The sequence below is a fragment of the Macaca nemestrina genome, chromosome 15 (genome assembly GCF_043159975.1).
Source record: "Macaca nemestrina isolate mMacNem1 chromosome 15, mMacNem.hap1, whole genome shotgun sequence".
Lineage (NCBI taxonomy): Eukaryota > Metazoa > Chordata > Mammalia > Primates > Cercopithecidae > Macaca > Macaca nemestrina.
The window spans coordinates 113,282,817-113,309,435 of record NC_092139.1 but is presented as its reverse complement, the minus strand read 5'-3'; the positions used below and the strand labels follow the sequence as shown (position 1 = coordinate 113,309,435).

Sequence of the window (26,619 nt, the reverse complement as noted above, 5' to 3'; positions counted from 1 at the left end):
ACCGACTCAATCACGCTTTGCCTAAAAGGGGTCACCCAAGCCATTGCTATTTTTCAAATGGTAAACTTGAAATTGGGTAATAATCCTTATACACCCACAGATGGAATTTAAAATGCGATTTCCAAACATAAACCGTGGTAGCTCCCTTCAAGCGGGGGTGTGAGTGCTGCAGGAGCGTGTTGACACGCTGGCCAAACTCAGAGGCTCCCACGACCCAGCACAGACAATGCGGGAAAGCGGCTGTCAAGTTCACTTTCACGGAAAAGCCTGGGTGTCGTGCCGGCTTCTCATTCTACGTCGCCTCGGCATGCATTCTGAATATGCGTTTAACTCTCACACCAGAGCAGGGTTCAGTCACCCTTGCTACGGGTTCCAGTTCTCCACCTCCTCCCAGTTCCTCAAGGTGGCTGACCCAGATGACTGCCTTACACCACCACCTCCTGGGGGCCCCTGCCTTATGGGACAGCTAGATACAACCCAAAGACCCTCGCACCTACCCCGACGGTACAGGTCTATGCAGCAGTGACTCCCATCCGCCACCGCATGACCTCAGGAAACTCCTGCCTGCTCCAAGCCCCCCAGTTGGAATTCCTCACGGGAAACCCGCCTGGATAACACCCTGGACCCCAGTAAAGGCTTTGGTCCCACAGGTCTCTCTCTGTCTCTCTCTCTCATTCTCTCTTTCTCATGCTGCAGGCGCTTCCCCTTCCCACTGGCCCTGCAAGGGGTGCTCCCCACCTCTCTAGGCCCTGAGAGTAACAAGCTGCTTCTGTTACTTCCTGTGTTGATCGCGCTGTCTTCTCTGCGTCTCACCTGACTGGCACACCAAAACCCAGCTTCCTTCCTGATCAGGGCTAGAATGTACAGCCACTCTCAAGACAGACAGCAAGGCCAAATTAGGAAGAACTGATATTTACAAAACATTTAGGTTTCCATCAGTATTTACATCCTGTGCACCCACGGTGTGCCAGGCACTGCTGGGAGCTTTCACATACGTCGTTTCATCTGATTCCATTAATGAGATGCAGAGTCTCCAATGAGGGCATTTCCTTCCTAAATGTAATATAGGTGACCATGTCTAAGGTGAGCAGCTGGTCATCCACCCTTCAACCGTGTGGCCTTCATCGCTGCCACGCTGCTTGGCCGGCCTTGCCGCTCCCAGGAGCTGAGGACCCAAACCCTTCAGCTTCTCTGAGGAACCCTGCAGCAGCTGAGCCCTTAGAGCTGCCTGGGGGGCTGAGAGGCTGGGGGGACGACACAGAGCTGACTTAAGGACCTGCTTGGGAAGTGCAGCTCCAACTCGCTGGCTGTGGGGCCCTGGGCCAGCGCTTCCTTTTTTCTTACATAAATGGCGATGCCTGCCCCGGGTGGCTGTCCCCCAAGGCTGCTCAAGGATCTAACAGCATACGGTGCTTGTGAAGGGCCTCTGGGCACACGATGGGTGGACGTACAGGGAGGCACCAGGTGATTCCAAAGCAAAACTGCCAGCAATGTCTCCAAATACTGTCCCTGGGCCCGGGGTAGCCTTGAGCTGAGGACACAAGGTCTGGTCTTGATACTACAGGACTGTCCTTTCTGCAAGCCAGAGAGTATAAAACACCTCAGAGATCAAACCCTGTGCAAACGCACTCACCACTCACACGCACCCACCCACCCACAAACACACACACTCCACACCCAGCCACACATGCACTAAGTCACACCAGAGGGCTTGCCCAGAAGCAAGTGTGCAGAGTGCAGTAGGTCTGGATGGCTTCTAAGACGTGTAGGTTGTCATTAAAGCCCATTCCCAGCCGTGAAGCTCCTGCCCCAGCCTAGAAACAGCCTCCCTAAATTGCAGCCAACCCCAGCATCTATCTGCACGGGGTGTGGCTGTGGCTGTCACTGGGGAATCATTGAGGCTGGGAGGGGTCCTGGAAAGGAGGCAGGTCTGGCGGTCCCAGGGAGCAGCCTTGTGAGTCGCCTGTGTGACCAAGGACGAGTAGGCCCTCGGCAGGTAAAGAGCCGGAGAGAAACCCTCCAGGACCCCGCTATTCCGCAGAATGGTGACATCTGAACCTCATCTTTTGACTGCCTGGACATACAGGGAGGTCTTTCCTCATCAAGGACTGGCCAAGGACCCAAGACCCCATGGCCGGGAGCACTGGGACTGTGTAAAAGGAGGTGCTTCACTACTTATCCTCTATGGCTGGGACTCAGACTCAACCACTGCTGACATGCCAGCCAGTGTAGATACCAGCTGATATAGACCAGAATCAGGGCTTAACATAGGCCATGGGGATGGGGAGTCCCGGAGCTGGACAGTTCAGGTCTAAGCCCTATCCTCGAACACTTCCTGGCCGGGAGATCCTGGGGACTTAGCTCCTCCAGCCTCAGTCTTCTTACCTGCTGAGCGGGTACAACCTCAACCGCAACCTCAAGCTGCAGGAGGCCCGGCGGGTTAAATAAAGCAGCAGGATCTGGAAGCTCCATGGGCAGCACAAACCTCCCAGGGGACAGCACAGACCTCCCGTGGCTCCCACGGCCCCCAGGACAGCATCCACCAAGGCCGGGCCCTGCAGCCCCTTTCAGCCTCCCCTCGACCCTCCCTGTACCCTGGATGCTCCAGTAGCCCCAAACTGCATGCTGTGCCTTCCCTTCCCGGCTCCCTGCCTCTCGTCATGCTGTTCATGGGCCAGCCACAGACATGGCTGTGAGTTTGGGTGTCCCACTTGTCTGGCTCACTCCTCGGCCTCAAGACCCAGAACGTGTGTGACCTCTTCCAGGAAGCCTCCCCTGACTGCCCCACAGTCATGTCCATGTGACAGGAGGGGCTGGCCTGCAAAAAACTACAGACAACTCTGTAGCTGCCTGCAACCTGGTAGGCCCAAGGGTCAGGAGGTCCACGTGCAAAATGCATCCGTAGGCCAAAGAATTACTTCACCTGCAGGCCCTCTAGTGCCTCCTGGCACTGGCAGGATGTTAACAGAAATGTGGCCACAACCAAGCCTCATGGCACACAGATTTCCCGCCCTGGAGAAAGAGCGAGGGCGTTTTTGCAGGCCAGGCCCTCCTATCACACAGCCATGACCCCAGAGCAGTCAGGGGGGGCTTCTTGGAAGTGATCACACACATGCTGGGTCTTGAGGGTGAGTGGAGTGAGCCAGACACTCACGTGGCTGGCCTGAGAGTTCAAAGGAAGTGGAGATCTGGAGGCTGGAGGGGAGGTCTGAGGCTCAGACAGCAGCCACAGCCCAGGGGTCCGGGGATCCCGGGTTGCCCCGAGTTGCCTTTCTGTCTCATCCGCACACTGATGATACACAGCACGCCCCTGCTGCAGCCAGGGCTCCCCTATTAGTCATCACTCAGGAGATATTACCTGAAAGCTCTCTTCCCAGAGCACCCCGGATTACAGGCTACAGAGCTGAGAATGAATCCAGAGCCGGATAAGGAGGCTTTGTAGTGGCCTGAGAATCCCTGGGGCATTAATGGAGCATTTTTGCACAGGACGAAAACGCATTCTTCATCTTTCTTTTGACAGCCGGTTAAAGAGGAATGCAAGGGGGCTTTACAAAGACAGCGGCGTGGGCTCTGCTGCCGGCTCCTCGATCCCCGCCGAGAACGGGTCTTTCAAGGCTACATTAGAGGAAGACCCGGCCCTTGCAGGCTCTTAGTGGACTCGGGGCATTTCTCCCTCTTCTGTTACTTTGGGAGGACTGAACATGGTGAGTCCCGGGGGCCTGTGCACTGATTGTTTTTCTGGGACATCCAAACTCACAGCAACTTTGCCCACAACAGCACCAGTCAACCCTGGGCACCTGCTCTTTGGTGGGGGCGGGGGTGCGGTGTCTGGGGAAGACTGGGCTCCAGGCCCGTTCCGGCCCCAGCTTTGAGTGGCCTCGGGCAAGTCTCTTGCCCTCTCTGGCCCTCGCTCTCTCCTTTGTTAGAGGAGATAATCCCACCACGTCACGGGGTCCTGGCGATGATGAAACCCTGGCTCCTGGTCATCGCGGGTGCTCACTAAGTGTCCCTCCCTCACGTGCAAGGACACTCAGCTCAGTCCTCGCCTCCTCCAGGAAGCCCTCCTGATCCGGTGCCCAGTGTCCACACAGGGCATGGCCTAGAGCAGACAAGTGTTCAGCAAGCACCGTGAGTAGGCGGCGTTCCCTGCCGTGCGCTGCAGGCAGCACAGAGCTGCACGGGGCTTCCCAGGAGGCTCAAGAGCCTCCCACGCTCCCCTCAGGAGCAGCAGCCCTGGAAGCCGCTTTCCTCCTCTCCACCACCATCAAGAGTTTCTGTCTAAGTCACTGCTTGAAATCAGAACCGCACTGCTAAAAACAAGTCTGAAAACACCCCAGGCCCTGCGGTTTTTCAGTTGCACAGTCTCAGGCGGTCATTTAACTCAGCTCCCTCCTTTGCCCAAGGGAGACAATCATGACCCGTCGCTGGCAGTGTCTGTGAGGACTGGGGAATGCGGGGGTGAGGGTGCCCAGCAACGGTAAGGAGCCGGTGAGGTTTCAACCCCACATTTCCAGGGCTTCTTCAGGCTGGGCTCGAGTCCAACAGCGGAACCATCTATTGCCAGGTGGACAGGCCAGGAGCCATGTGCCGGGATGGCTGCCCCTAGGGACCAGGAAGCTCCTAGGACGTATGGAAGTTATTCTGGGCAGAAGAGGAGGGAGAAGGAAGTAGGGATATGGAAGCTCAGGGAAGAGATCCCAGACGGAGAAATAAGATCAGCGCAGTGGGGACAGAGACAGGAGCCAGCCAGCAACGCAGCCTACGTCCCAATACGCAGGGCTTGCCCCGCTAGTCTCAGTCCTCCACCTGAGATGACATGGGCACCAGGTCAACTCCAGGAGCCCAGCCAGGTGGGGCATCCTGCACACAGACCGAGGCATGGAAGAGGCAGGGGCCTCCCCAGCACACAGGGCTACAGGCACGACAATACCAAGGGCCAGGCTGGGGCCCTCCCTCACGCAGCCCCAGCCCGGAATTCCAAAGACCAGGGCACCCGTGACCAACTGTGCTGGGGGAAGCCACTGGGTCCTTGTGGCCTCATCCACATTCCGTTCCCAGAAGCTCGCTGCAGGGACAGTGCCTGCGATCATCTCTCACACCCTGGCACTCTGTTCCATTGCCCACTGTGTCCCTGATTCACTGTGAGAAGACTGGAAGCCCACTCGCCCTTCCGGGCCTCGGTTTCCCCTCCTACAGAAGAAGGAGTTGGAAGAGATGGTCTCTAGGAGCCTCCAGGCTCTGACATGCCAGGATTTTCTGCCCCAGTGGATGGGAAGCTGAGAAACAGACACTCCCAGGTTGTTTCTGTCTGGAGCAGATGCAGCCAGAGAAAGGCACTGGTGGGCACTGGTTCCAGGCCCAGCAGCTGCCCAACCTCTTGGCCTGGATCACCCCAGGAAGGATGTAGGTGGGAACTAAAGACGCAAAACTTGCCAGGAGACTTCCCCTGAGAGAGCCTCCACAGGCCGTCAAGGCCTGTCTCTCTGTGCATGCCTATTTTGACATCACATGTTGATGATCTGATATGGGGTGGCTTCTCCCTGCTGCTGAGATGCAAAGCCCACAGGGGCTACGTGGTATTTATCCCTCTCTGTATCTGCAAGGCTCAGCCCAGGGTCAGGCGCAGGCAGGGGCTCAGGAAGAGTTCAGAAATGGAAAGAATGAGGGAGTGAACTGGAAGGTCCTAGGATTCCACACTCCCATGTTCCAAGATCTGGAAATCACCTGAGGGCTGGGCCATGTCCCAGCCACACCTGCAGGCCCAGCATCAAGCACAGGGCTGGCCCCTTTGGGCCGGGGGGTGGCTGTGGGCCAGTGTCAGGGTGCATATTCCACCCAGCCAGTAGGGTAGGACGAACCCCTGATCCAACCTCCTCCTGCCTGCCCTCCTGCACAGGGTCCTGGAGGGCCCTCAAGGCTCTCTTCATCTAAACTCTCATTTCACAATGGGGGAAACTGAGGCCCAGAGTGGGGAGTGACTCAAGGGCAAGCAGCAAGTTTCACAACAGCCGATAACCGAACCATGTGCCTTCCCCTTGGAATCACGTGAGGGCTAATGCACCATTAATTGAAATTAACTAATTATTCCTGCTGCCAGTTAGCGCAGGAGGAGGCTGGCGTGGGGAGCCCCTCCAGTGACTCAGTCATGTTTACAACATGCAAACCCATTTAAAAGCTTGTAAAGGTGCTATAAATGGCTCTTTGGCAAGAGGGGAATAACGATTCCCTTTCTCCAGCTGCCGGTTTTAACAACCGTCACGGTTTGGCCGGCAAGGGCTGAGCTTCCAAGGTCCAACAGCGCCACCTGGAGGCCGCGCCCCCAAACGCTCTGCGCAGTGCGCACTGCACGGTCGCCGGCTCTGGTTAGGGCCTCCCGGAATCCAGCGCCTAAGGGACTATGAAGCCCACTCCTCTCAGTTCACAATGGGGAAACTGAGGCCCAGGGGAGGGCAGGGACTGTCCATCCATTGCTCAGCTGCTTTGAAAGTGTTCAGAGTATAAATCTAAGTCCAAAATGGCAGATGCCACCGTTTTCATTTCCCATGACTGTAAATCTTTTCAAATGTGACGGTTCGGGAGAGGGGCTGTGAATGACAGAAACAAGTGTGCGGAGTGGAGTGGGCCTGGATATTTTTTCGCATGAGTACGTTGTCATTAAAGCCCATTCCTAGCTAGGGAGGGCCCTGCCCCAGCCTGTAAACAACTTCCCCAGCCTGCATCCATCAACAGGACTTCCACAGTCCCCTCATGCCCCAGCCTCCCTTCCCGCTCCCCAAACACCGGATCTCCAGGGAGAAAGAGCAGTGAGTTCCCCGTTCCGATGGGCTGTGCACACAGAGTGGCCTTGGTCCTCTTACCAACTGATGCCTGGGGAGGGGACGACTACTGCTCAAGGCCACATGGTGAGTCTGGCTAGTTCCAAGGCTGAGAGACCAGAGCTCAGGTCCTCTGATTCCTACTTTGCTATCCCTCCCATTGCACCCCAAGAATGACAATCCTCTTAGCTCCCACTGACCGCGGGACTGTGCCAGTCCCAGGACAAGCGCTTTACTTGGGTGGTATCATTTGAAATTCATGGCTGTGAGAAGCAGAGCTCTCTGGAACCCATCCATTTTATAGGCAGGGAGACTGAGACCCAGAGGGGTCACCTAGAGAGCGGGTGGCACAGCTAGGGTGGGATCCCAGGCAGGAGCCCCCACTCTGGCCGTTCCTCCGGCTGAGACCGATTGGGAGCTGTGGTGGCCTCGGCTCTGGGCCCTGAAGGTTGGGTGGGCTTGGATCTGGGGAGGGGACTCAGATGGGAGTTGGGCTGGGCCAGAGAGGTTTGGGGGTGGACGGGGAGGGGTGCCTGGATAGAGCTGATATTCCCGGCCACTCACCCACGGTCATGCCGTCCATGTAGCGCTTGATGATGTCAAAGGAGTCCCGCAGGTTCCCTTCCATTATGTCAAAGATGATGTTAGCCTGGCTGGCAGGCTGCGGTGGCGTGATGGCCCGGAGGAAGATGATCTCTGCAGAGGCACAGCATGGAGAAGGGCTCAGCACAGCTGGCCCCAGCCCCAGTCCCAGTAACTCCGCCCCAGGAACTTGCCCTCAGGGAATGAAGACCTAACCCAGGGCCCTTTCATGAGGCAAATTCAATGAAGCCAGAGATCCCCCGTGCGGGGAGGGTGGAGGGGGTCTGGACCTTCCTATATCATAGACTATCCCTGTTTTATCGAGGTGGAAACTGAGAGATTTTGGATCTTCCTTGGGGAAACAGAGCTAATCAGAGGCAGGGCTGGTGAGAAGTCATCAGTCACTGTGAATATTCATGAAGGTGGGGGCCAGAGGAGGGAAGCGAGTGGGGGGACAGAGGGAGAGAGCAGGAAGGCCAGAGGAGTGGGCCCCTCTCCCATCTATAGTGCTGCGGGTCAGGGGGCCACCGCTCAGGGTGGCCTGGGCTCTCTGGGGGGTGCGTCCATCTCCCAGATCAGACAGTGAGGCAGGGCAGCCCCAGCTCTGGGCTGTCTGGGGGGAGTCCTCTCTGTGGGCCTCAGTTTCCTCACCCTGTAAGGTGAGGAAGGAAGCCAGCGGGGATCCACTAAAGGTCCTTTCAGCACTTAGGGTCAGGGTCTGGATTTCCTGGGCCCGAGATGCTAACAGGTGTCCCAACGGCACTCAGCTCCCTGCGATAACGAACACTCAGATCGGGGCTGGCCCGAGAGGCCACAAAACCAGCCACTGGGGATTTGGGAAGGATTTGTATGTGGTTTGGTGAAACCCCATCATTTTGCAAAAGGCAAATACCAGTTAGTTATTTTCTCTGACCCAAGTCTGTGCCACCCCGTGGCGATTCAGTGCCGTTCCTTTTCGGGAGGGGCAAGCCTGGGGGGCTGGGACTGGGGACCGCTCCTTGGGCAACCACGTGCTGGGGGAGCCTCTCCTCCCCCATCCCCCACTGCATGGTTGTGTCATGGTGTAAACACCGGTGTCCTCACGGCTGGCTCCGTTGTATGCCTCCCCTGAGAGGGTAGGAGGACCCCTTCTTATCACCATGTCCCCAGAGCCTGACGCAGAGGGGCTCCGTCCACAGCTGCTGAATGAACTCATCATGGCAAACTTCTCTACAGGCCAGGGATGGGGACTCCCTAGAGGGCGGGGATGGCTGGGGACCAGGCACACGGGCAGCACAGCCCGAAAGCGAGGTGAACAGGGCAGTGCTCCATCCATAGCCCTCTGCCAGGCTTAGGAGCACGCAGCCCTGGCCCTGCTCCAGAGAAACGGTGCACTGATGGCAGGCTACACAACATGTCTACACTGCATGCCAGGAGCTTCCCAGAGAGCCAGGCCAGGGTGTGGGAGCACTGACTGCGTTACACCTGAGCTTCCTGCTTCCAGTCAGGCCCCTCCAGTTCACCTGGCCCTGGGTCAACAGGATGATGTTTCTATATGCAAACCTCACCCACTGCAACCTTCCGATAGTTCCCCCAAGCCTGGGGGTTGAAGGCCCAACTCCAATTTTAGCCTCCTGTTTATCCTTCCAGCCCACCTCCTGCCAAGCCTCTACCACTCCAGCAGGAAACCTTGGCTGAGTTCCTCAAACGCCCACACTGTCCCCCATACCTCCAGACCCTTCTGGCCACGTCCTGCTCCACTGGGCACCCTCCTTTCCCCTTCTCCCCCTTTCACTCGAATACCTCACCACCCAGGACCCAGCCTGGCCGTCACTCCTCCGGGAGGAGGCCCTCCCTGATTCTCCAGTGCTGGTCACAGAATCAGCGCTTAATGGCTCGCTGCAGAACAACTGTGACCCACAACAAAGACCCCTGAAAGGAGAGCTGAGAAGAGGCATTTAGAGAGCGGAGAAGGGGCCAACAAATGCTGCCGTGCCGGTGGGTGCAGGCAGCGGGGGGCGATGCACAGACGCAAAGAAAGTTCTGCATTTCAAAGCTCGGGCCACGTCTTACAAAGAATGGCTCCTGTAGGCCAAGCCCTCAGCTGAAGCCGAGGGGGGCCCTAGGGGGCCCTGGGACCCCCAGGCCCATTCCACTCACCTTCAGGGCGGGTGAACTCGCGGAAGGTGGGCAGCGAGATGACGGTGTGGGAGATGGTGTGCACGGGGTCGAACACGCACGTGACATCGTTGGGGCGGCAGGACTTGATGCAGCGGACCGTGTCTGTCTTCTCTTGTTGGAGCCTGAGGGGAACCACAGCACACGAGGCTGAGGGGGAAGCTGGGACAGCAGCTCCTACAGGGGCCGAGGTCCAGAGAGGAGGGGCAGGTGGCCAGGCCAGGGGCATCTGTCCCAGAGACAGCTCTGTCAGAGAATGACAGTGGTCTCTGCAGCCTGGCTGCACTGTGCGGAGGCTTCGTGGCCCTTCCTGCAAACTGGAGCGGGACCTAAATGCCAGAAACACCCTCTGGCTTCCGTGGGCCCTGGCGGAGAAGCACAGCTCGGGAATTTGTCAGCTGCACGAACTGAGCATCAATAGCCACAACCGCAAAATAGAGTCACAGGTTCACTTGCCCAACAAATATGTTTTGAGTGCCAGGCGCCAGGTGCTAGGGACAGCAAAGTGAACAAGGGACACATGGTCCCGCCTTCTCAGAGCCCACAGTGAGGCTGGGCAGCAGGGTAATAAACGAAGGAGCAGACAGCGTCAAGCATGGTGCCCAGCACAGGAAAGTCGATTCCACATCACCAGGCGATGGGGAGGCAGAAGAGGCTAAAGTCTCAGAGGTCTGGGTTCCAGCTACTGTGCTAGATAGATTTTTAAAACCTCTTGATCATAAAATAAAACGCGGATACAAAATTACACAAAACGAAAGTATAGTTTAACGAGTTATTATAAGGCAAACGCCTTTATAATGACCACCCAGGTCAAGAAAGAGAACTTGGCCAGCCACCAAAGGCCCCACGACTGCCAGACAGAGCTCAACTCCTCCTGCTTCCCAAAAGTGACCCCTAGCCTGAGTCCCACGGCAGTCCCCTACCTGGGTTTCTTTATAGTTTTCTCACATAAGCGTGCATCTCTAGACACAGTCATTCAGACTTCTCCATCAACAAGTTTTTGCTCTGCCTTTTAAGTCCATTTTAATCTACAGGTTTCTTCTCCATTCCTTTATTTATTTATTTATTTATTTATTTATTTATTTATTTATGACGGAGTTTTACTCTTGTTGCCCGGGCTGAAGTACAGTGGCTCAATCTTGGCTCACCGCAACCTCCACCTCCTGGGTTCAAGCAATTCTCCTGCCTCAGCCTCCCAAGTAACTGGGATTACAGGCATGTGCCATCATGCCTGGCTAATTTTTTGTATTTAGTAGAGATGGGGTTTCACCATGTTGGTCGGGCTGGTCTTGAACTCCTGACCTCAGGTGACCCACCCGCCTTGGCCTCCCAAAGTTTTGGGATTACAGGCATGAGCCACCGTGCCCAGCCTCCTTTATTTTCCATACAACTTATCTATTAAAGAACCTGAAGAATTTGAGCTGTTGCGTCCTACAGGCTGGACTTTGTTGATTGCATCCTCATGGTGCAGTTCAGTGTGGTCCTCTGTCCCCTGGATTTCCTGGACATTGGCAGCCGAATCCAGAGTCCTGATTCCACGCAGGCCCAGTCCCTTTTGGCAAGATGGTAGGTGGTAGTGTGTCTTCAGTGAGAGCCACACAGTGACTGGCTGCCTGTCTGTGAGGACAGCATCTACTGATGCTCAAGGCTTATGCCCACTGATTCATCAAGGATTGCAAAATGCTGATAGTCTGGTTCTACCATTTCATTTCCATTTATTAGCTGGAATACTCCTGTAAAGAGATGCTTCCCTTCATGTGCTATTGTGATTTTTTTTTTTTTTTTTTGAGATGGAGTCTCGCTCTGTCGCCCAGGCTAGAGTGCTGTGGTGTAATCTCCGCTTACTGCAACCTCCTCCTCCCAGGTTCAGGCGATTCTCCTGCCTCAGCCTCCTGAGTAGCTGGGACTACAGGCACACTCCACCACGCCCAGCTAATATTTGTATTTTTAGTAGAGATAGGGTTTCACCATGCTGGTCAGGCTAGTCTCGAGCTCCTGATGTTGTGATCTGCCCACCTCGGCCTCCCAAAGTGCTGAGATTATAGGTGTGAGCCATAGCGCCCGGCCTGTTTTTGTTTTTAGTGAGAAATGGCTTATCAAGATCACAGTCTGGTTACTAGGGAGGCTCAGTGCTAGGGGGTTGGTCATTGTTTCTAGACCTCTTCAGTGGACATTTAAAAAAATAATATACACAATATACAAGAGTTCATACTGATATTCAATTCAAAATAAGCACCATATGGTTTTTAATTAATCTCTTCTGTATTACAAAGGCATATTCTTTCTTCCACATCAGAATCCTGGTCCTCAAGGACATAGAGTATTCCATCATTATCCCACATTACCTCCACAGTAGTCTCAGGATGACCATTCTAAAGCTACCATGACTAACATAATTATTGAAAATAATTTTTGATATACTCTCCCTATTCAGCTCAGAGTTTAAAAAAAATGTGCTATGTCTACATTGACTGAGTTATCCAGTAATTCATACTATACTCTTTTCCTTATAACACTCATTTAGCTGTAGTTTTAGAAGTAACTGAAAGTTTAATGCTTGCATGGCCATAATAGTTTGTGCTCTTTGTACATGAAAGTCAGTTTTGCTAGGTATAAAATTCTGGCCTTACCTTTTCTTGAGTGTCCTTAATATGTTATTTATTTTATTTTAGCATAAAGTGTTGCTGTCAAAGAGTCTAATGAGAACATATTTTTTTTCCCTTGTAAGTCACTTACTGTTTTTGTTTAAATGTTCATAGTTTATTTTTCCCTCCTCTTCTTTCTTTCTTTTTGCTTTTTTTTTTTTTTTCTGAGACTCTTGTTGCCCAGGTTGGAATGCAGTGGCGTGATCTCGGCTCCCTGCAACCTCTGCCTCCCAGGTTTAAGCAATTCTCCTGCCTCAGCCTCCTGAGCAGCTGAGATTACAGATGTGTACCACCATGCTAATTTTTTGTATTTTTACTAGATACTGGTTTTCACCATGTTGGTCAAGCTGGTTTCGAACTCCTGACCTTGTGATCTGCCCACCTTGGCCCCTAAAGTGTTGTGATTACAGGCTTGAACCACCACACCTGGCCCTCCTCCTTTTCTTTAAAGTACAATAATTACACAAGAATGTGTCTTGGTGTTGGTTGTTCTTGTCGATAGTCTCAGGTGTGCTATATGTTTTCTCAATGTGAAATTTCAAATCTCTTTTTTAATTTATGGGAAATTTCTTTGAGATCATTTACAGTACTTTCCCCCATGGATTCAGCTTCTTCTGCAGGGAGTCCTATTATCTAAATGTCAGATCTTCTTATAGATTTTGAATATTTGTTACTTTTTCTTCAAGCTTTTCATCTCTTGTTATTTCTCCCTTGATTTTTAAAAATTTTGGCCTTTTCAACTTATATTTATCTGTTTATTCACTTTTGTGTTCCGTCTAGTTTAGTATTTACACCTAAAATGTTTAACTTTTTGTTCCTTTGGTCTATTACTTTATTTCTCAGTTTTCTTCTAATTCTGACTCAATTTTTCTTTTTTTTTTTTTCTTTTTTTTGAGACAGAGTCTTGCTCTGTCACCCAGGCCGGAGGACAGTGGCATAATCTTGGCTCACTGCAACCTCCGCCTCCCGGGTTCAAGTGATTCTCCTGCCTCAGCCTCCTGAGTAGCTGGGATTACAGGCACCTGCCAAACCATGCCTGACTAATTTTTGTATTTTTAGTAGAGACAGGGTTTCACCGTGTTGGCCAGGGTGGTCTCGAACTCCTGACCTCAGGTGATCCACCTGCCTCAGCCTCCCAAAGTGCCAGGATTACAGGTGTGAGCCACCGCACCCGGCCCCATTTTTCTTCTATGTTTTGTTTATTTTCTTAACACTTTTGGTTTCTTTCAAGATAGAATATTAGAATTTTCATTTAGTCTGGGCATGTCTTTCTGGTGTACTTTCATTACCCAGAGGGATATCATTCTGTCTCTTATTCTCTTTTTTGCTTATAATAGCTGTGCATTTGTTTGCTATACAACAGACTGTGTGGCTTAACCAACAGAAATGGATTGTCTCATGGTTCTGGAGGCTGAAAGTCCAAGATCAAGGTGTTGGCAGGTTTGGTTCCTTCTGAGGCCTCTCTCCTTGGTTTGTAGAAGTCTGACTTCTTACTGTGTCCTCCTCACATGGTCTTCCCTCTGTGCATGACTGTGTTCTAATCTCTTCTTCTTCTTCTTCTCTTTTTTTTTTTTTTTTTTTGAGACAGAGTCTTGCCCTGTCACCCAAGCTGGAGTGCAGTGGCATGATCTCAGCTCACTGCAACCTCCGCCTCCCAGGTTCAAGCGATTCTGCTGCCTCAGCCTCCCGAGTAGCTGGGATTACAGGCACCTGCCACCATGCTCAGCTAATTTTTGTATTCTTAGTAGAGAGGCGGTTTCACCACGTGGGCCAGGCTGCTCTCGAACTCTCGACTTTGTGATCCACCCAGCTCGGCCTCCCAAAGTGCTGAGATTACAGGTGTGAGCCACCACATCCGGCCCCTAATCTCTTCTTATAAGAACTCTTGTTGTACTGGATTAGGGCCCATTCATATGATCTCACTTTTACCTTAATTACCTTGTTGAACGTGACCACATTTGGAGATAGGGACTTTAGAGGTATTAGGGATTAGGAATTCAACATATGAATTTGGGGGGGACACAATTCAGCCACTAACACTTTGCACTGGTGTCATGGTTTGCATTATGTCCTTCCAAGAAAGATGGCAAAGTTCCATCCCCAGTACCTCAGAATGTAACCTTATTGGGAACTAGTCATTGAAGATATAATTAGTTAAGATGAGGTCACACTGGAGTAGGGTGGGCCCCTGATCCAAGATGACCGATATCCTTACAAGAAGAGGGCTATGTGATGACAAAGACACACAAGATCATGTGATGACAAACGCAGAGATTGCAGCAATGTGGCTGCAAGCCAAGGAACACCAATGATTTACCAAAAAACCTCCAGGAGCTGGGACAAGTCATGCTCCTACAGGAGCACTCTCCTACAGAAGAGGCATTCCCCTACAGAAGGAGCACTCCCCTACAGAAGGAGCATTCCTCACCAGAAGAGGCATTCCCCCGGTGGTTTCAGAGGAAGTGCAGCCCTGCTGACATCTTGATTTTGGACTTCTGGCCTCCAGAACCACAAAATGATACATTTCTATTATTTTAAGCCACCCAGTCTATGGTACTTTGTTATAGAAACTCATCCATGGAATTTGAACTTGATGCTTTTGGGTTGATCCTCTTTAGAGGAAATTAGTTTCCCTGGAATTTGGGAGAGAGTTTCATTCACAGTTATCTTCCTGACTTTGCAGAGCTCACCTCCTGACATTCTTCCACATTTACCTGGCCCTTCTCTTCCCACAATGGTCTCTTTCCTACACAAGTTCTGTTCCATTTCCAGCAGTCTCTCCCTCGACCTTAGGGGGAGCTGTGGTGGCAAACATTCAAAAGCTTCAAAGAGTGAGCCTGCGCCAGCCCCTCCCTCCCTCCCACTGGCTCTGTGCACACTCTGGCCCCTGGAGTGAGCAAAACGCCCCCCAGTTTCAGCTGCTGTTCCCTCAAAGCGCCTAGTGCACTGTCTGAGGATACCTGTTGATTATTTTGGGGTTCTGCCACTGTTTTTTCCTGCACAGATGCCAAAGTCATGCAGGTGGGCCTGAACAGTAAACCTTGTTTAGTTGTAAATATTTTCCATGGAGGTTTATTTTCCTATCTAGTTCTCTGGGCGTTTTTTGGTTGGGATCCAGAGAACTTCAGAAATAATGCATCAGCATCTTTCCAGAGTCTCTATGCTACACGTTTTGCATATCTTTTTTTTTGAGACGAAGTCTCGCTCTATCGCCTAGGCTGGAGTGTGGTGGCACAATCTCGGCTTACTGGAATCTCCGTGTCCCAGGTTCAAGCAATTCTTCTGCCTCAGCCTCCTGAGTACCTGAGATTACAGGTGTGTGCCACCATGCCTGGCTAATTTTCGTATTTTTAGTAAAGACAGGGTTTCATCATGTTCACCAGGCTGGTCTCAAACTCCCAACCTTCAGTGATCTGCCTGTCTTGGCCTCCCAAAGTGCTGGGATTACAGGCATGAGCCACTGCGCCTGGCCCATTTTGCATATCTTATTTCATTGCAGCCTCACAGCCCTTTCCTCCTTACCACACTGCCTCCTCTAGCTAGTAAGATATCCTGTTCTGGGTTTGGGAATGGCAGAGCGGGCTCTGTGAGATGGGGCTAGAGCAACAGTCTCATTCATTCCAGGGATGCTGCCTCTCCCCAGCATTTGCTACAGTGCAGGACAGGGGTTCAGAGCACAGATCCCAGCCCAGGTTGCCTGCGTTCGAATCCCAGCCCCACTGGATACCAGCCATGGAACTTTGGGCAAGTTCCTTCACCTTTCTGTGCCTTCCTGTCCTCCCTGTGGAATGGGGATATTAACAGTGCTTGCCTCCCTAGGCTGCTGTGAGGAATAAACGAATTACGTGCTTGGAACAGCACCTGTCTCATGGTCAGCACTATAGCTGTTGGAGTTGTTATTATTATCATTACAACTAAAATCACTCTTATTACTGTCTTTTCTCCTCAGGAGCTTGATTTACTAGTGACACAGCCAGGAAAGCACAGGTCTAGGAATCAAAAGTGATGTCAGTTCCACATGTGACCTTGGATCCCTCTAAACCCTCTGAATCTTCATCCCCGTTTCAATGAAGAGCTACACGAGCACCCAGTTGCCTTCCAATGAATGAAGAAACCCACATTCACACTTACGGAGTGCCTACTCTGTATCAGGCGCTGCCTGCTGGATTATTTCAGGCCATCTTCAAAATCAACCATGAGGTGGGCCTTGAGGCTCTGAAAGGCTGACCGACGTATCCAGGGTCACAGAACTAGCAAATGGCAAGACGGAAATTCAACCTCCTGCTCTTATTTTGCTTTTCCTGCACGGTGTCCTCTCTCAGCAGCATGAGCTGGGAACATGGCTAAGGAGCCCCAAGGAGCTGCGGGACAGGGGTGAGCACTCAGGCCATTCAGCGGTCACTCCCACGGTGCGCTCAGGCACACACACAAACCTCGGTGGGGTCCCAAAATGCAACAGGACCCCTCAGGAGGCAGGGAGTTCCACCCACACAGGAGAGCCCCTCAGTGGGAATGTTGCAAAGGAGCTTCTGGAAGGGAGGAGCCACAGGAAGCCGTGGAGGGTCACTGGGTGGCCTCCAAAGCTCCTGAGAGGTTCCCCTCACCTCTTCACATTCCCACGCACATGAAGGCAAAGGTGTTCCTTCCGGCCTGAGTGATCCGGCCCATGACAAATGGATGACTGAATAGGACAAGAACCCCTGCTGTGGCTTGCTGGCTAAACAGAGGAGACCATTTTTATTTATTTATTTATTTTTGAGACAGAGTCTCACTCTTGTTGCCCAGGCTGGTGTGCAACAGTCCAATCTCGGCTCACTGCAATCTCTGCCTCCTGGGCTCAAGCGACTCTCCTGCCTCAGCCTCCCGAGTAGCTGGGATTACAGGCACTCGCCACCATACCCAGCTAATTTTTGTATTTTTAGTAGAGACGGGGTTTCTCCATGTTGGCCAGGCTGGTCTCAAACTCCTGACCTCAGGTGATCTGCCCGCCTCGGCCTCCCAAAGTGCTGGGATTACAGGCGTGAGCCACCGCACCCGGCCGAGGAGAAGATATTTGAACTAAGCCTTAAAAATGCTATCCATCCATCCATCCATCCATCCATCCATCCATCCATCCATCGGTCTGTCCATCCATCCATCCATCCATCCATCCACCCACCCACCCACCCACCCATCCATCCATCCATCCATCCATCCATCCATCCATCCATCCATCCATCCATCGGTCTGTCCATCCATCCATCCATCCATCCATCCATCCATCCATCCATCCACCCATCCATCCATCCATCGGTCTGTCCATCCATCCATCCACCCACGTTTATTCAGATGTTTACTGAGCTCCTTCTTCAGGCCAAACACTGTAAAGTTGCAGAGAATACAGAAATTAACCAGACACAATCCCCGCCTTCAAAGAGCCCGTCTAGAGGGGATGTTAAGAAACAGCCACAACACAATGGGGTAAATGCTCTGACGGAGGAGCCCGGGGCCAGGGGAGCTCAGGCTAACTGCATTGAGGAGGTCACTTCCGAGCCAAGTCTGCAAGGAGAATGGCAGTCCCCGAGCCGAGTCTGCAAGGAGAATGGCAGTCTTCAGGAGAACAGCATGGCACATGCTGAAGCCACAAGAAGGCAGATTCAGGGAAGCGCAAACCCCCCCGTGGGGCCAGGGCACAAGCACATGGATGAGCTGGAGCGGGGCAGGTGCAGCTCAAAGGGTGGGCAGAGGCCAGATCAGGCCAGGCCTCCCATGCCATTCCAAGGAGGCTATGCTTCATCTGCTAGGAAAAGACAACCACGGAAGGTTCTAAGGAAGATCAGACCATCGTAACCAGACTGGTCCTTCAGAGAGGCTCCTGGACTGCATCTTGGAGAATGCGTACTAGAATATGGGAGACTCGAGGCTGGTGCAGACCAGGCATGATCAGAGAGAGGGCCGGGAGACAAAGTGGCGAGGGCCACGGGGAAAAGGGCTCGTGCTCCCATGGCACAATCACAGCTGCCTCAGCACAAGGTGTGGGGCTGTCTGTCCAGGTCCATCTTCCTCACTAGGCATCAAGGTGGGCATCCCCCAATCCCTGCTTCCATAGAAGAACCCTGCGGTCCTCTTTACTTGACCCCGCTGGGGTGTCTGCCTTCCCCACTTGGATTTCTGCCTGGAGACGGTGTAAGCACAGTGTCACAGCCACAGAAATGCTAGTGACATAAGCCAGGGCTGGCAGAGTCATCTGTTCCCTGGACAGACATTGACAGAGCACCTTCGGCACGTCAGATGTTTTGCAAGGAGCTGGGAACACCGCACTGAATGAGACAGACCTGGTCCCTGCCTTCACAGGGCCTTCTGGAAGGTGGGGAAGACAAACGTGAAACGCAAGTCAACAGGAACCGCAGCCTGTCACAAGCACCACGAAAGAAAGGGGTCATGAGAACGACGGACAGAGAAAACAGAAGCCAGGGTGGCAGCGAAGGCCTCTCTGAGGAAGGCACATGAGCTTAAGCAACATTCAGGCCAAGGGTGCAAAGCACGGGCCAGGAGCCCGAGGCAGCAGAGCTTGCAGCATGGCTCAAGGGACGTGGGCAAGGACAGAACAAGTTAAGACCAGGCTGGAGATTGCATGCAAGGACTAAATTAGGCACGGCCTTCAGACATCTTAAGGATCTGGAGGCCTTAACCCAAATGGTAAGGAAGCCAGGAACGGTTTTAGGCAGAGGCTAAAAGATCATTCCAGCTGCAAAGCAAAGAATGAGCTGTAGGGGAGGTGAATGGACGCTGGGAGCAGCAGAGGCGGAGAGGTAACTGGCTTGGCTGGACCATGATGGAGGAGACGGAGGGAGGAAGGGTTGGTTAAGGCCCTCAGTGGAGGTATTGTGGCAGAATGCAACAGCCAGATCTGTGGAGTCAGTAAACCAGGGCTCGGATACCAGCTGTGTAATCTTGGGCAAATCACTTGCCCTCTCTGAGTCTCCATGAGGACGGCCACTTGCCTGGTAGGACTGGTGTAAGGGCCTTTGGAGGGTCCTGTGAGCACCACACGTATTGTGTGGTCCTTTGCCTCCCCCGGCACAGGGCCAGCATTCTCAGTGGGCGCAAACAACTTCACCGAGGCAAGAGCTGCATCCTAGAAGCCACAACCGCATTCCGTGTTTCTGCACTGCAGATTTGGGCTTCTGAAGATCAAGACAAACAGAACACGAGGCTTGAATCTCAGGAGAGAGCTTTCTTGTCTCAGTGAAACGCTCACCTCCGGGGATACAGCAGAGAACCGGGCAGGGGCCAGCAGACCCGCTTCCTCGACCTAGCGTGGCCACAGCAGGTCAAGCAGCCTTGGCCAACCCTTCCCCTTCTCTCTGGGCCTCAGTTTCCACATCTGTAAAATGAGAGGGGACTGTGCTCAGCAATCTGAGGGCCCTTCTCCACCACCACCTTTATTCTTTGGGTTCAACACAAATGAAGATGAGTTAACACATGTGAAATGATGTGCCCGGCCCGGCCTCCCTGTCAGTACAGACAGTGGGCTCTGTGAACAGGGACCCCCGAGTACACACCCGCTAATGGGGAGCACTCCCCTCGGGGGTACCAGGCGGCGGCCAGTGCCCAGCTCACCCCCAGGTAACAAGCGGCACAGACTCCCAACCATGCCAAATAAAACCAAGGCACGCGAGGCTCACTGTGTGGGACGCTTGCTAAGACTTTATTAACGCCCCGGAGGGCAGGGTTAGGAAAGCAACAGGAGGGAGACCCCGCGACGCGAAGCGAGTGCTCAGAGCTCTGCAGACACAAAGATGAAAAGCTTGGCCACAAAGGAGCTGACGGTGCCGTGGCGATAGAGATCCATCTTGACGGTCAGGAGCAAGTCCCTGGGCTCGGGGACAGGCTTGGTGAGGGCCACCACCCCGCTGTGGGGGCTCACCTTCCGGGTGGTGAAAAAGCCCTCCTCATTGCCGCCGGTGATGGCCAGCTGCATGCTGTCCCCGGGGACAGCACTGGAGGGGCCCATGCGGAAAACCACCGCGGGCGCTTGGATGTTGGTGGGGAAAGAGAGGTGGTAGTAGGTTATTCTCAGAGGCAGCTTGGAGCACTCCCGATTCTCATGGCAAGGCAAGCGCTCACAGCGGCTGCAAGAAAAGTGGGCAGAGAGACAAGAAGAGGGTTAGGGCCGGTCCAGCAAGCGGAGAAACGGCAGAGCGCAGGGATGCGGGGCTGGCAGGCGGGGCCTCCCGCCGCCCCTCTGGCTGATTCAGCCAACACGAAGGGCGCCCCTCACTCACCTGCGGGAGGCGCTGTGGACCTCCAGGCTGCTGATTCAGGCACTAGCCTCTTCCAACACCGTCTGGGGCACTGGGTGGCTGGGAGACCAAGGGCTGTGCCCGGAGTGAGGTGCGTCCCCTCCTCACTGGCAGAGCCCCACCCCACGGACACTCCACAGGCACACCTTTGCCCTTCCCAGGCCCTCACCCAGGCAGTGGCCAGGGCTACACAGGGATCTTGGGTGGGTCTCGGAGGTGACCCGTGAAATGACTCTCTGCCACTAGCAAACAGAGCTGCTGCCGTTTACCAAGTGCTCAGCTTTTCCTCACCACATACTCTCTAGTGTGATCACTGCCACTACACCATGACAGTGGCTTCGGTGACATTTTTCACATGAAGACACTGAGGCTCAGACAGAATGTGGCCTTCCCACTTCCCAAGGTCACAAAGTGAGTGAGGGAGCCATATCTATGCTCAGCCAGTGAGGTCGGCTCCCAGTTTCCTGTCACTAAGCCCTTGTGTTCCAGGCCAGTACCTCTGGGTCCATAGGGCCAGTTCAGGGCTTGGATTGGAAATGGGGACAGATCCCAACTTCCTGCAATAGAAAGAGAGACAGGTCCTAACTTTCTGGGTGGAGACAGGGGTGGGTCCTAACTTCCTGCAGTGGAGACGGGTCCTGTGATGGTTAATACGGAGTGTCAACTTGATTGAATTGAAGGATACAAAGTATTGATCCTGGGTGTGTCTGTGAAGGTGTTGCCAAAAGACAGTTACATTTGAGTCAGTGGGCTGGGAAAGGCAGACCCACCCTCAATCTGGGTGGGCACCAACTAATCAGCTACCAGTACAGCTACGGCACAAGCAGGCAGAAAAATGTGAAAAGAGAGACTGGCCTAGCCTCCCAGCCTACATCTTTCTCCCGTGCTGGATGCTTCCCGCCCTCGAACATCAGACTCCAAGTTCTTCAGTTTTGGGACTCGGACTGGCTCTCCTTGCTCCTCAGCCTTCAGATGGTCTATTGTGGGACTTTGTGATCATGTGAGTTAATGCTTAATAAACTCCCCTTTATATATACGAATTCCATTAGTTCCATCCCTCTAGAGAACCCTAACTACTACAGATGTGGGTACCAGGAGTAGTTCTAGAGGAACAGAATATTAAAGATGGAGTTCTTTCATTGGTTTTGGGGTTTCTGGAGTTGGCTGGTTAACGATTAGACCCAAAAATGCTAAGGACTCTACTTCTAATAGTATGGAGAACACTGATAGTCCTTGGCATGAACTGTTTAGAAAGTTACGCAAAATAAATGCATTTGAAACTCCTGATTCATCGCTCATGAGAGGCAAGTTTAGTGACTCTATACATAATACTTTTGATCATATGTGGAGAACCAAGGAACTTAATGAAGCTAGTTGTTTGCTCCTAAGTTCAGTGGACAAAGTGATGAAGGAAAATGATGAACTCAGGGATTCTATCTCCCGGCTTCAGAAGCAGATACTGAGCTTCAAATCTGCTAAGATTGCCCTGAGTGAGAGTCTTATCTCCCGTAGAGGAAGAGCTGAAATTGTGGGAAAACAGACACCAGCTCTTATCATGCGAGTGGCTGATCTGCAATGAAAGATGCATGCACAGCCTCGCCAGGTGTCTACTGTTAGAGTAAGGGCACTGATTGGAAAAGAATGGAACTCTGCAACTTGGAATGGGGACGTGTCGGAGGAGCCAGATGAAGCTAGGGACACTGAGTCTGTAAACTCTGATGAACCTTTTTTGCCAGAAGAAATAGCTTAACAGCTTCCCCATCCCCAGTAGTGGCAATATCCCCTCCCCTACCCATCAGCCTTTCCACTTTTGTCCTAGAAGATAAACCCTGCTGCCTGAGGCAACAGTGATGGCCTCCTGTGAGGCAGTTGCCAGGGAAGATAATGTTGATTCTCCTCAGGAGCCACCCCTAACACCCCCGTTTGCCTCTAGACATATAACTAGACTAAAGTTGTGGTGGGCCGCTAGAGATGAGGTTGAGAGTGTGACCCATGAGGCAGTGAGCTACACTCAAAAAGAACTGCTTGAGTTTTCTAATTTATAGAAACAAAAATCTGGAGAACGGGCATGAGAATGGATAGTAAGGGTGTTGGAGAATGGTGGAAGGAACATAGCACTGGATCAGGCTGAATTTACTGACTTAGGCCCACTAAGCAGGGACTCTGCATTTAATGTTGCAACTCAGGGAGTTTAAAAAGGTTCTAACAGTTTATTTGCTTGTTTAGCAGAAATATGGATGAAGAGATGGCCCACTGTGAGCGAGCTGGAAATGCCTGGCCTCTTCCTTGGTTTAATGTAGAGGAAGGGATCCAAAGACTTAGGGAGATTGGGATGGTGGAGTGGATTAGTCACTTTAGACCTACTCATCCAAGCTGGGAGGGTCCAGAAGATATACCCTTGACCAATGCCTTTCAAAATAGATTTGTGAAGGCAGCACCTGCATCTTTGAAGAGTCCTGTAATTGCTCTTCTTTGTATGTCAGATCTAACAGTGGGAACCGCAGTCACTCAACTACAAAATTTAAATACAATGGAAATAATTGGATCCTGAGGTGGCAGTGGCCAAGTGGTAGCACTCAACCGTCAAAGGCAAGGTGGGTGTAGTTACTGTAATGGACAGCAGAGGCAAAGCGGCAATTGGAATAGTCTGACTCATGTAGAGCTCTGGCATTGGCTAATTAATCACAGTGTTCCTAGAAGTGAAATTGATAGGAAGCCTACTGCATTCCTACTTGATTTGTATAAGCAGAAAACTTCTAGGTCACATGGACAAAAGACTAATTTGAATTATAAAAACAGAGAATCATGGCCCCTCAATTTCCAGACTTGAACCAGTTTACAGACCCAAAACCCCTTAAATGAAGGGGAGGCCGGGTCCCCTTGAGGAAGGACCCCACTACATTACCAACAATTTATGCAGTGAATCTTTCTCCCATCTTTCCCCAAAGAGACCTCCAGCCTTTTACCAGAGTAACTGTGCACTGGGGAAAGGGAAATGATCAGACATTTAGGGGAATACTGGACAGTCTCTGAGCTGACGTTGATTCCAGAGGACTCAAAACGTCATCGTGGCCCTCCAGTTAAATAGGGGCTTAAGGAGGTCAGGTAATTAATGGAGTTTTAGCTCAGGTCTGACTTACAGGGGGTTCCTGGACCCATCCTGTGGTCAATTCCCCAGTGCCAGAATGCAAAATTGGCACAGACATACTTAGCAGCTGGCAGAACCCCCACACTGGCTCCCTGACTGGTAGGGTGAGGGCTTTTATGGTTGGAAAAGCCAAATAGAAGCCATGAGAGCTACCTCTACCTAGAAAAACAATAAATCAAAAACAATATTGCATCCCTGGAGGGACTGAGGAGATTAGTGTCACCATCAAAAACTTGAAAGACTCAGGGGTGCTGTGATTCCCACCACATCCCCATTCAACTCTCCCATTTGGCCTGTGCAGAAGACAGATGGATCTTGGTGAATGGCAGTGGATTATCGTTAAGCTTAGCCAAGTGGTGACTCCAATTGCAGCTGCTATACCAGATGTGGTTTCCTTGCTTGAGCAAATTACCACATCTCTTGGTACCTGGTATGCAGCCACTGACTTGGCAAATGCATTTTTCTCCATTCCTGTTCCAAGGCCCACCAGAAGCAATTTGTCTTCAGCTGGCAAGACCAGCAATATACCTTCACAGTCGTACCTCAGGGGTGTATCAACTCTCTGGCTTTGTGTCATAATCTTATTCATGTCATAATCTTATTCAGAGAGACCTTGATCGCATTTTGCTTCTGCAAGATATCACGCTGGTCCATTAAAATTGGTGGCATTATGCTGATTGGTTCCAGTGAGTGAGAAGTAGCAAACACACTGGACTTACTGGTGAGACATTGGCATGCCAGAGGATGAAAAATAAATCCGATAATAAAATTCAGGGACCTTCTACCTCAGTAAAATTTCTAAGGGTCCAGTGGTTTGGGGCCTGTTGAGATATTCCTTCTAAGGTGAAGGATAAGTTGCTGCATTTGGCCCCCACTACAACCAAGACACAACGCCTAGTGAGCCTATTTCGATTTTGGAGGCAACACATTCCTCATTTGAGTATTACTCCAGCCCATTTATCAAGTGACCTGAAAGGCTGCCAGTTTTGAGTGGGGTCCAGAACAGGAGAAGGCTCTGCAACAGGTCCAGGCTGCTGTGCAAGCTGCTCTGCCACTTGGGCCATATGATCCAGCAGATCCAATGTTGCTTGAGGTGTCAGTGGCAGGCAAGGATGCTGTCTGCAGCCTTTGGCAGGCCCCCATAGGTGAATCACAGTGGAGGTCTCTAGGCTTTCAGAGCAAGGCCCTGTCACCTTCTGCAGATAACTACTCTCCTTTCGAGAGACAGCTCTTGGCCTATTACTGGGCCTTGGTGGAAACTGAATGTTTGACTCTGGGTCATCAAGTCACCATGTGACCTGAACTGCCCATCATGAACTGGGTGCTTTCTACCCATCTAGCCATAAAGTTGGTCATGCACAGCAGCATTCCATCATCAAATGGAAGTGGTATATATGTGATCGGGCTTGAGCAGGTCTTGAAGGCACAAGTTAAGTTACATGAGGAAGTGGCTCAAATGCCCATGGTCTCCACTCCTGCCAACTTGCCTTCTGTCCTCCATCCTGCACAGATGGCCTCATGCAGAGTTCCCAATGATCAGCTGACAGAGGAAGGGAAGACTAGGGCCTGGTTCACAGATGATTCTGCACGATATGCTTGCACCACTCAAAAGTGGACAGCTGCAGCACTACAGCCCCTTTCTAGGACATCCCTGAAGGACAGTGGCAAAGGGAAATCTTTCCAGTGGGCAGAACTTCAAGCAATGCACCTGGCTGTGCACTTTGCATGGAAGGAGAAATGACCACATGTGCGATTATATACTGATTCATGGGCTGTGGCCAATGGTTTGGCTGGATGGTCAGAGACTTGGAAGAAGCATGATTGGAAAATTGGTGACAACGAAATTTGGGGAAGAGGTATGTGGATAGACCTCTTTTGAGTCAAAAACTGTGAAGATATTTGTATCACATGAAAGTGCTCACTATATCACTTAAAAGTGCCCAGCAGAGGAGGATTTTAATAAGCAAGTGGACAGGATGATTCGTTCTGTGGACACCACTCAGCTTCTTTCCCCAGCCACCCCCGTCATTGCCCAGTGGGCCCATGAATGAAGTGGCCATGGTGGCAGGGATGGAGGTTATGCATGGGGCTCAGCAACATGGACTTCCACTCACCAAGGCTGACCTGGATATGGCCACTGCTGAGGGCCCAATCTGCTAGCAACAGAGACCAACACTGAGCCCTCGATATGGCACCATTCCTCGAGGTGATCAGCCAGCTACCTGGTGGCAGGTTGATTTTATTGGACCTCTTCCATCATGGAAAGGGCAGAGGTTTGTCCTCACTGGAATACATATTTACTCTGGATATGGGTTTGCCTATCCTGCACACAATGCTTCTGCCAAGACTACCATCCGTGGGTTCACGGAATGCAAGCACTCACTTTACGGCTAAAGAGGTACGGCAGTGGGCTCATGCTCACAGAATTCACTGGTTTTACCATGTTGCCCATTGTCTTGAAACAGCAGATTGATAGAACGGTGGAATGGCCTTTTGAAGTCACAATTACAATGCCAACTAGGTGACAGTACTTTGCAGGGCTGGGGCAAAGTTCTCCAGAAGGCCATGTATGCTCTGAATCAGCATCCAATATATGACACTGTTTCTTCCATAGCCAGGATTCACAGGTCCAGGAATCCAAGGGTGGAAATGGAAGTGGCACCACTCATCATCACCCCTAGTGATCCACTAGCAAAATTTTTTCTTCCTATTCCTGCAACATTACGTTCTGCTGGCCTAGAGGTCTTAGTTTCAGAGGTCTTAGCTGCCACTAGGAGACACAACAATGATTCCATTAAACTGGAAGTTAAGATTGCCCCCTGGACACTTTGGGCTCCTCCTACCTTTAAGTCAACAGGTTAAGAAGGGAGTTACAGTGTTGGCTGGGGTGACTGACTCAGACTATCAAGATGAAATCAGTCTACTACTCCATAATGAAGATAAGTTAGAGTATGCAAGAACACAGGAGATCCATTAGGGCATCTCTT

At 51.9% G+C, this 26,619-nt stretch overlaps 1 protein-coding gene across 2 annotated transcripts in view; it reads right to left on the bottom strand.

Annotated features, from left to right (window-relative positions):
• The window catches only part of LOC105464284 (fibulin 1), a 98,532-nt gene that overhangs the window by 16,518 nt on the left and 55,395 nt on the right, over window positions 1–26,619 (bottom strand). Inside the window, exons 15-16 of one of the 2 annotated variants that reach the window (XM_011712012.3) lie at window positions 9,537–9,679; window positions 7,380–7,511 (exon numbers count right to left, since the gene is read on the bottom strand). In XM_011712012.3, the coding sequence (XP_011710314.2) occupies window positions 7,380–7,511; window positions 9,537–9,679 (275 nt within the window). Of the gene's footprint in view, window positions 1–7,379; window positions 7,512–9,536; window positions 9,680–19,862; window positions 20,314–26,619 lie in introns of those variants that run through there. The other variant, XM_011712013.3, reaches the window with a different exon arrangement.